The sequence below is a fragment of the Lutzomyia longipalpis genome, chromosome 1, assembly GCF_024334085.1.
Source record: "Lutzomyia longipalpis isolate SR_M1_2022 chromosome 1, ASM2433408v1".
Classification (NCBI taxonomy): Eukaryota; Metazoa; Arthropoda; class Insecta; order Diptera; family Psychodidae; genus Lutzomyia; species Lutzomyia longipalpis.
Window position 1 is genome coordinate 5109540 of NC_074707.1, and position 10807 is coordinate 5120346.

Genomic DNA, 10807 nt, shown 5'->3' on the forward strand with positions numbered 1-10807 from the left:
TAGAAAAACTTGACAACAAATTGAGAAATTCAATTTAAAATCCTCAAAACGTGACCTTTTACCACCCCCACCTCCACAAATAGAGAAAATCTTTTGTATTTGAAGCATTTCAGTTACGCATTATGCAAAAAACTATGTATGTAGGTATGATGATGAAGACGTGGCTTGTTTTCACCCTCCGTGGCGGCAAATATGTATGTAATAATGTGGGAGGAGGGTGTCACAATTGCCGTGATTCCGTGACAGGGTGCAGTGATGAAATGAAGAGGCGAGAGAGGAGTCTTTCGGTGCTGCGGTGGCAGCATGTGACGAAAGAGATGAAATCCACCGAGTATATGCAAATATTCCGCGCGCGCCTGTGTGAAATATACAAACCCTCCCCGTATTATATTTGTGGAATCTCCACCATCGGAGAGCACCATTGTTGGCACCACCGAGGAGGACGTCACCAGCCGGCTCATCTGCATGTTCTTGTAGATCTGGCACTCATTTGATTTTAAACCGCCACCGGAGACGGAACAAGTGGTCCATAAATCTCCCTGCTTTCACCGTATACAGTGTGCTTGGGCAAGTTATCGCAAAAGCGATTTGTGTGTCCTCAAGGGGAGAGGGGTGTGTGCTGTGCACGTTTAGAAGGACCTAGAAGTGAGTAGTGACATGGGCATTTTCAGTGTTAATTGATTAAGCGCCAAAGAGATTCTCAGCAAAATGGGAAGTGAATTATTTCCATTTCTGTTGCAAGCACAGAGGGTTTGTGTGTGGGGGTGGGAAAGTGTTTCAGCGCAATTTTCACATAATATGTGCGATGTGACATGGGGATGATGAGGGTGGTGAGGGTTTGGGAATTCAATAAACCACTTGCCACAGTGACTTACCCTCTGCTTTTCACGCATTTAGCAGCAAATTTCCAAACCGCACACACACCACACACAGTGCTTCACCCCTAAATCGGGGGATGATTCTCCGGGATGATTGATACATCAACCCCCGTTGTTGCATATGAGCTTCACCCACCCACCCTCTCCTCCCTCTCTCTCAACATTATATCTCGATTTTAGACAATCCTCTTTTACCCTCGGAAGAGAAATTTCAATGCGACGGCTGTGCCCATTGCTGATCATGTTAAACCCTTTTCCCCCTGCTATTGCTGTTGCTTTTTCAATTGCTTCAAATAACGCGATTGTCCATTGAGATTGGGTCTCTCTCCCTGCACTCAATGAAATTCTAGATTTTAATTCACAAATTCAATTACATGGCTCTTTCAATTTCATTCAAGCGATGCCCTTTGGAAGTTTTAGCGGTTAACATTTGGAATCTTTTTCTTGAAATTATTTTATAGATTTTAATTTTTTCTTAGAAAAGATTTTCTTCATTGTTAATAAACTTAAAATTATAGAGAAGGATTGATTAGGAATTGAATAATTTCAATTCTAATTCGTTATTAATATAAATTATTTTAAAGTGTAAAACAAATATTTAAAATAAAAATAATTTTGTGTTGAATAAAAAGACAATTACACTTCTCTTTATAATTTCTTTTACTGACTTTCTTAAAACTTATTAGATTTTAAATTATGTGAATATAATAAAGAAAATCTATTCTACGGATTTTTAATTTTTTTAAAAGATTTTTAAAATATCGACGTGCCCGAAGATGAACCATATTCCAAACTTTTAATACAGGAGTATGGTTCATAATCTTCGGGAGCCTCGATATGTATCTACGTGAAGTATTATCCCTTTTTGAGAGTTTAAAAAATAAAAAAAAGTTAAATTTTCTGATGAAAAAAAAAACAGAAGTTTTAGGCGTTAAAAAAAAGTTTTAAAAAAAATCTTTACCGTGAAGAATTCTTAAGGACTGTAAGGAATCCAGCGGGGAGAATGACGTGAAACTTTTTTTGGGAGTTTCTTTAGGCTCAGATACGATATTTTTGACTAAAAATCCGATTTTTTTAATTTTTGGTTTTTCGTCGTTCCTGATCCTGTGAGTCCTTGGAGATGTCTTTTTGTGTTCTCAAAATGTCAAGGGACTATAAAGGCATCGTCCTGCATTGATTTTAGCTAAGGGACGACAACGTTCCATTGGTCGTTAAGTGTTTAATTTTGGTGACTAATTTTGAAGTTTTCTGGCTTTATAAACTCAAAGAATTTTTAAGAAATATAGAGTAAAAACAGATTTTAAAAAACTCCTAAAATAAATGAATTTTCCATTAATATTTAATTATATCAGAGTGTTTTAAATTGATCTTTATTTAATTTTTGTTAATTGACATTTCTCTCTATTTCTGCAAGCAAAAAAAGTATTCTGAAGCCATGATAAATTGTTTTAATTGTTTTTAAATGAATCATTTCAATCAGTTAATTATCCTTTCGCCAGCTAATTGATTTATTTATTTATTGACATTTTATAATTTTTGCCCAGTTGAACCTTTAATTATATTTAAAAAAAACCTTAAGCATAAAAAAATTCTATCGAATATTACAACGTAAACCTATAATTTTTTATTTTCCAAAATAAACTGAATTCTCCCGGAAATATTTGGAGTGGAAAACATGCAAAAGATTCATTCAATAATTCCCCAATATGAATTTACTAAATTAAAAATCACTGAAATTATTCATTTCCTGCAGTTCTAGACAAAAAAAAATCACCAGAGAACTCATGTGAACTGAAATATTGATTCGCTGCCGTAGTTGGGCAAAAAAATCACACACAAAAGACATCAAATATCGCTGGTTCACAAATTTAATACCATTTCCTATCAATGTGGACAATTTTTTTGCACATTCGCAATTTTCCCTTTGAGCAATTAAGAGTGATTCTCGATATCTGTGCGCCCAGAGGATGTGCAAAATGGATGCAAAAAAAACGACTGTAAAATGAGCCCAAAAGAGACGGGGAAAAATGATTAAAAAATTTCCCACATTTGCCAAAAAAAAAGTGAATTCATTCTGGGGGGAAAATGCGAATTGCATCAAATCCGATAGTATTGATGAACTGTGTTTTTTTATGCTCGTACTATACTCCCAAAATATGAAATAGGGGTATTTATGGGGGGAGAATGAAGCATCAGTCTGGGAAAATCTCATGGAAATTAATTCTTTTTTGATGAAGAATTTTCTGCAAATTTTCCACATTTCTGGAAATGTGGGAAGATTTTGTTTTTCAAAATTGCATTATGTTGAAATTAACAATTTTCTCTTTTAATAGGAATTAGGAGAGAAATATAGCCTTGGGGGATTTTTGGGAGTTGTTGTATATCTCATTCAGAATAGCAAATTAGTTTAATTGTATGATGAAAATTCACTACAGAGATTTTCCATCCTTTTGTCTCACACAAATCCCATTCTCTGCTTCTCTTCATCCAGACAACTCTGCCGGAAGATCATCTCCAAGAGACATCCATCTTTCCCACAACGAAGCGCTGCACCTGTGTGGAAGGATACTCATCCCGCGCAATGCATCCTCAACGGGTGGTTTTGGTGTGAGAGGAAGGAGGGATTCTCTTGTGTGCTGAAGTACATAGAAAAGGGATTGCATTTGGAATAGTTCCTGTCCCACAAGACATTTTATTGTGTGCGAATTTCGGCACTATTGAAGAGAGATTTTAGGGACGAGAGACACACCATAGCAGCACTGTTGGGAAGGTAAGACAATTTTCAATGGATTATAAATTGGTGAAAATGCTCACTTGTCTTCACCACAAATGTCTGAGACTGTACGAGGAAATTCGAGATATATGATTGTCCTGAGGGACCTCATGTTGATTCACACAAAACAACCCAAGAAATCCTCATTCTCCCTCAATTCCGCACCCCTATTCTTCTCCACACATCCTGCCAAAATCCTGCAGTTAAAGAGGATTTCAAGGATGTGGGTACACACACAGCACACATCCCATGGAAAATCCTCAAGAATGCATGGATGGGTTTTTCAATGGAAAAGAGCCTCGTGTGAGTGAGAAAATGTTTGTCTAATACGATAGAAGCCAACAACAATAGCAACTCCAACACTGCTGAAGAAGACACAAACATTCTCTCATATACAAATTATAATTCCATTTGTGGATGGAAATTTAATTTTCCCGACAATATCATTTCACAAAATTTCCATCTCCCTTCACCCACCCTCACAGCCCTTTCCTGGGTGCTTCAAAAGATGGAGTTTTATGCAGATTCTCGAGTGAAAATCAATTTCATTCTTGGCGGGTGAAAATTCGCGAAAATCCCTCGCACAATGAGACAATCGACAAGTAGATTTTTCCCTCTTGCCGTGGAAATCTCATTCCGCCCCCATTCCCTAGGGGAAAATCCCACAAATCTCATGCTAGGGTGGGAGTTTTCTTGTGAGCTCGAAAGAAAGGAGGATAAAAGTCGTTAATAATTAGCAATGAGAGAGTAATTGTTTGTCATCGTTCTTCTGTGTGTAAGAAGAGTTGAAGATGTTGGAAAATTTTTGGGTATAAAAGAGGGATATTTTAGTGAATGCGAGGTAAATTGCCTCCAAAAAAAGTAATACAGCCTTTAAAAAAGTAATACACCCTTTAAAAAAGTAATACAGCCTCCCAAAAAAGTAATACAGCCTCCCAAAAAAGTAATACAGCCTCCAAAAAAGTAATACAGCCTTTAAAAAAGTAATACAGCCTCCCAAAAAAGTAATACAGCCTCCAAAAAAGTAATACACCCTTTAAAAAAGTAACAAAGCCTCCAAAAAAAGTAATACAGCCTTTAAAAAAGTAATACAGCCTCCAAAAAAAGTAATACACCCTTTAAAAAAGTAATACAGCCTCCAAAAAAAAGTAATACACCCTTTAAAAAAATAGTACACCCTTTAAAAAAGTAGTACACCCTTTAAAAAAGTAATACACCCTTTAAAAAAGTAATACACCCTTTAAAAAAGTAATACAGCCTCCAAAAAAGTAATACAGCCTCCAAAAAAAGTAATACAGCCTCTAAAAAAAAGTAATACAGCCTCCCAAAAAAGTAATACAGCCTCCCAAAAAAGTAATACAGCCTTTAAAAAAGTAATGCAGCCTCCCAAAAAAGTAATACAGCCTCCCAAAAAAGTAATACACCATTTAAAAAAGTAATACAGCCTCCCAAAAAAGTAATACAGCCTCCAAAAAAAGTAATACACCCTTTAAAAAAGCAATACAGCCTCCAAAAAATACGGCCATCTGAAACCGCCTGTTATAAGGAGCCTTCTGTACCAAAGGAGTTGATGTGAGAATGTACGAAGGATGATCCTCTATCGCAGAACAATTTTAACCCATCTCATCTTGTAGGGGAACATAAAAAATAGAAGAATCGCGAGAGAAACTCCCCAATATCCACTGGGATCACATAGAAAAGTGCAGTGAAAGTACAGTCCGGGAAAACATAACCTCAATTTTGGAACACCATTGAAATGAATAGGAAGACCTTTATTATGTTCGACCAGCGTGGCATCGGGACCTCTTGAGCTTCTTTATAACCTTCCCAACCTTTCCTGCCTACCCGGATGAAGATTTGAATGATTTTTGCTTTACAACTTTTGTCTTTCCGGACTTCTCGTTGTTGAGTTTTTTTTCTTTTGGAGTGTCGGAAGTTTTTGAAGTCCGGAAAGACAAAAGTTGTAAAGCAAAAATCATTCAAATCTTCATCCGGGTAGGCAGGAAAGGTTGGGAAGGTTATAAAGAAGCTCAAGAGGTCCCGATGCCACGCTGGTCGAACATAATAAAGGTCTTCCTATTCATTTCAATGGTGTTCCAAAATTGAGGTTATGTTTTCCCGGACTGTACTTTCACTGCACTTTTCTATGTGATCCCAGTGGATATTGGGGAGTTTCTCTCGCGATTCTTCTATTTTTTATGTTCCCCTACAAGATGAGATGGGTTAAAATTGTTCTGCGATAGAGGATCATCCTTCGTACATTCTCACATCAACTCCTTTCATCGCGATCGGGCAAACGGTGAACGACGATTAACAACAAACAAACCTTTCTTTATTATATAGATAGGAAAGGAAATTTTGTGGGCTCTCTTGCGTGCTTGGAAGGGTTTAAGGGTTTTTTTTTGCGGAATTTTAATTACCAATAAATTATTTATAAAGACAGTAAGTTAATTTGAGGGTTATTCTAAAAAGTGAAGAGATAACATTTTATTGAACAAGATTAAAAATAAAACTATTGGAAAATGTTGAAAATTCTGATCCCTCAAGTTTAGAGGCGTAGTCGGAAATCTATTCAATGGGATATTATTATCTAAGAAATTAAAGTTATAAGGATTCAAGATCGAAATTGTTTGAACTTTTAAGGTGTTTTCACACTAAAAACTCCCCCTCAGCTACACCCCTGCTCAATTTTTAAATTTTTCAATAATAATTTTCTTTCTGCCTTGACTACCCCTCTGTCTACCTACTTAAAATAATTTTCATGACACCCCCAAAGAGAAATAGAAAAATTGAAAAATGAGACTTTAAAGTTTGAGAAATTCGCGTGAATAAATTACAATTTGGAAAGGCAAACAGGCGCGCACAAGAAGAAGACAATGTTGGATATTATCTAATTAATTGCCAAGAGGAAATACACACCCCTAGCACAAGGAAAGGGAGTTCATCTTTGAGATGAATATTTTTGGTATATCGTCATCAAAAATCCCTCTGTCTCTCTATATATTTTAATCATTTACAATTAATTCAATCTGCCTCCCAGCATTCCACCGAGATCCGCGTGATTGTCAGCAGATGGTCCAAATGGAGCAGTTTCATCATTTTTATCATCGCAATTTAATAGGAGGAAGAGTGTGGGGAGGGGGTTTGGGGAGGGGGTTGAGTGCTGCGAAAATCCTCAACGTTGTCCCCGCATCTCATCACTTTTGAATATTTGCTAGCACTTCCTCTCACTCTTTGGCTGTGGGTGGGTGCAGAAGGAATGCCACAATGAGCAAACAAACGCAAGGAGAATCTCAGACAAGGCAAATTTTATTGCTAAACTTTCCCTCGGACTCTTGACGGTGTTTTTCTTTCCCAACAAAACTTGCGGGGGAAGAAAAATGCGATGCTTTTGATTATTTTTCATGGAAATTAAGAGCGTGGAATTAGCTGGTGTGCGACCATCATAGAAAATGGGAACATGGAATAAAAGGAGATTTATTAGCAATGCAAACACTCACAATTTTCCGCACGAGTGAAGAAAAGTTCTTGTACGGCAGATGTTTCAGTGAAAAAAAGAAAGGATTTCAGTCTAAATGGGAAAATGAAACACTTAATTTCCTTTACAGTGAGAGAGAAAAGCTTTCGAGAGCTTTGGAGATTTAATCACTCGCGTGCCCCTTTCAGTAGCAGATTTTTTAAATGTTCTTTACGGAATATTTTATTTGTTTTCTTTTCCCCATTCATTTCTATTGAGTGCTGAAGGATTTTTTTCTGGACAAATTCTTTGAGGATTTAAGATTTAATTCCTTGTGCGTTTGCTGGCATAATTAATTGCTCGTTTGTCCTGCAAATATTCTTTGCAGAAAAAAGGGGAAAAGATAAAAATCTGAGGTCTTTTGCTAAGCGTTTATATTTTATTTCAGAGCTGTATCATTTAATTATTCGTTGGAAAAGGACTCTATTCAGTTTTATTCGTTTCACAATATCCTTTGAAAGTTCTGAAAAATTGAATCACTTAATACCTACTCAAAAAATTTCTTATGGAAAAAATTCTTTCCTCCTTCTTCAACCCCTAAAAAAGAACTCCACCAGTGTGAGGATATTTCAATCTCTCTCTGTGTGATGGTAACAATTTGTAGTCACTTCTTTTGTAGTAGCAATGAGAAGGGGAAGGTTTTACGGTGAGGTGCGATGAGAATCCCTCTGATGGTTCCAACCACATTGAGTAAATCCTCGCCTTTACCGTGGATGAGTCGGGGGTGTATTAACAATAAAATCAGACACATTTTGTTCCACATGCCACACCATGAGAATGATTCTGTATTGTCCTCCTCCAGTCACCGTATTACATACTCCTCTTTGGCGCCGCAACACTTCATAACTCTGCAAAACATCGCCGGAAGTGTGTTGCGAAGGGGGTGGTGGTGAGTTGTCAGGCGCACGTGAGGTTGAGAATCATACATACATATATAGCTCCCATGTAGATATGTTTTGGACTCATGATACCCATCCAAGGGGTTGGAGGATGGGTATGCAGTGAGGGAAAGTGTGACATTTGTGATGTTCATTGTGTGAAATTTGCTAGGAGCAATATCAAACATAATATTCTCATGTCGAATGAAAGGCACACGAGATTTTTCTCTCGCTGTATGCCAAATGAGCAAGATCTGGGGGGGATCTCATTTCACCCCCATCGTGAAAAGCTAAACCACATCCTTTCTTCATCATTAAATTTTCCTCCAGCAGCTAAAACGAAAAAAAATCCTCCATGGCGCATCTTTAATTATCTCCGGGATGAAAATTTATTTGCACCAAAATCAAATTGCGCCACAGAGAATTCTCCCAAAATTTTAATTCCAAACTGCATTGCGAATCATCCCAGAGTTCTTTTGTCATACAATATAACTCATAAAAACTCTCTGCTGCACCCTCATTCCCCAAGAGGGGGAGCGGGGTGTCCGAATGCGATGGGGGATTTACTCGCCACATGGAAAATGGGGCGAGTATAAAATTTAAATAATGCCATTGTCATCGTTGTCGCTTGTCGTCAAAAACTTTTCGGTTTTATTATGTATTTTATAATTAAGTTGTCCATCACCATCTTTTCTCCGCACGAAAGCTATCCCACCACCAATGGAATGGATATTAAATATCTACAAAAAGGGATTTATGTACCTCCGACACCCTTCCTGTGAGAAAAGTTTTCTCTGCATTGATTAAGTGGGATGGAATGATTTGAAATTACCTCGTTAGAGCAACTCCTGAAAAAGCCATTTGAATAGTTTTTAAAACATTCATATCACAAGGGGAGACTGGGGTGAAGTGAGTCATCAGAATGGGACTGAAAAAGCTCAATAGAAGCTCATTGAGTTTGAGAAATTCAACAAAGATTCTTAGAAACTTTTAACTTCTTTATTTGTTAACTTAAAAGCTTAGAATTTGACCAACTTGACCACAGTTTCCCCTAATAATAAAATTAATTTCATGCAGAATGTCGGAGGATATCTCATCACAAACTATGCCACCAAAAACCCGCATGAATCCACAGGATTTTCGCAATCAGGACCTTGTGAGTCGCCTCCTGGCAGCAACTCCCCCATATCTCTACTCCGCCCCGATGGCACCGCACAATTTCTTCTTCAGCGAAATGCTTCGTTCGTTGGTGCAGGCAAAGAACAACGAGGCCAATAGTCGCCTACAGCAAACAACAGCAGTACCCCATATGCCAGCCACCCACCATCCACACCATCACGTGGGTAGGAGGCCAAGGAAGCGCTCCTGGAGTCACCACAGAATCCCCTTTGAGCATCAAATTGTCACACCGCCCAAGGAATTTGAGGAGAAGATGGAAAAACCCCTCGAATTGACCACAAAGGTGAACTCGGCCTTTGATGGGAAATCCTCAAAGCAGGATTCACCCCCCGAGAAGATTTCTCGTCTCGATGAGGGGGAAAAAGTTCAATCGCCCCCGGAAACATCCACACCACCGCCTGTGGATCAATCACCAGCAACACTTACATCCCCATCTGACCTGGTGCTTCCTCCACCACCACCTGTCTGGTATCCATCCCTCTATCCACCCTATGGCATTGATCCGCTGCACTTTTTCATTGATCTCCGTGTTTCGGGGCACATTCGCAGCAAGGAGAACACCTCACCATCCTCCGCATCCAGCACATTCCGGCCAGATAACAATAATTCCCAATTTTTCGATCTTGAATCAAAAAATCGCCACGGGTCAGCATTTAGTATCCCAACCCCCAGGGAGAGTAGTGCTAAATCCCCCGGAGCTGTTAATCTCTCAGCCACAGCTCAGGATTCCGATGAGAAGGATGTCCTGTCGAAGAATACCAACTACGTCATGCAGAATCTCCCGCGCATCTACACGCACTTGAATGCCCATCACAAACTCCTCGATGATCAGGAGAATCATCGTCAGGATTCCGGTGGAGAGGGGGATGTGAGTGGGTCAGAGGGTGACTACAAGCGTCCCCTGGATGAGGATGTCATCGCTGTAGATGATAATGATAACTAATTAAAAACAAATACCTACTTATATGATAAATCTCAATGTAATCTGTAGTCTTCTGTGTCGAATTTAAGATAAAAGAAATTGTAAAAAAAAATGTATTATTGCTCTGAATAAACTACAAGGGGTTGATAATTGGTAATTTTGCTGATATTTGTGATTTTAGCAAAGAAAATTATTGACTTTCAGGGAAAATCTTACAGCATAAAAAAGCTTTAAATAGTGCAAGGAGAAGATTTATTCAGAATTCATTTTTTCGCTAATCCAGTCGAGGTAGTGCATCACATTGACAAAGACTCCGGTCCTGCCAGCTGTTCCACAGGGTACCCATGTCCAGCTAGTGACTCCGTGCACTTGAATCTCTCCACTGGCATTCTTCTGGACAAGAGGACTTCCGGAATCACCGCTGCAGATAGCCTTGGAACCATTGGGCTCCCCAGCACAGATGTTAGTTTTATGCATTGCAGATCCAGGGTAATCATTGAAGCATTTCTCCTCGGGAAGAATTGGCAGTTCAGCTTTCAGAAGCTCATCGGGGAATGCTGGTAAGAAAATGTTGGAGTAGGAGCCCCATCCTGAGATGGTAGCATAACCAGTTGGGTAGAAAGCTTCTCCAGTGGGTAGGTTGACAAGGGAGACTTGGGC

At 38.6% G+C, this 10807-nt stretch overlaps 4 protein-coding genes across 4 annotated transcripts in view; 1 reads left to right on the forward strand and 3 right to left on the reverse strand.

The window, feature by feature from the left end:
• Window positions 1–10807, reverse strand: part of LOC129786719 (glutamate-rich protein 2) — an 871459-nt gene that overhangs the window by 263588 nt on the left and 597064 nt on the right. The window lies entirely within an intron of this gene.
• The window catches only part of LOC129786663 (nuclear cap-binding protein subunit 1-like), a 303879-nt gene that overhangs the window by 263588 nt on the left and 29484 nt on the right, over window positions 1–10807 (reverse strand). The window lies entirely within an intron of this gene.
• On the forward strand, window positions 3427–10297 carry LOC129786692 (uncharacterized). The gene is made up of 2 exons (XM_055821872.1): window positions 3427–3648; window positions 9124–10297. The coding sequence occupies exon 2, from the start codon at window positions 9125–9127 to the stop codon at window positions 10166–10168; it is 1044 nt and encodes a 347-aa protein (XP_055677847.1). The 5' UTR covers window positions 3427–3648; window position 9124; the 3' UTR covers window positions 10169–10297.
• Window positions 10383–10804, reverse strand: LOC129786858 (kallikrein-8-like; the record flags this gene model as incomplete). Its single annotated transcript, XM_055822107.1, has 1 exon — window positions 10383–10804. A coding segment is annotated over one exon (405 nt), but the record flags the coding sequence as incomplete, so codon positions are not given.

Coding starts and splice junctions, on each gene's coding strand:
- LOC129786692 (XM_055821872.1), top strand. CDS start 9,125: ATGTCGGAGGATATCTCATCACAAACTATGCCACCAAAAACCCGCATG.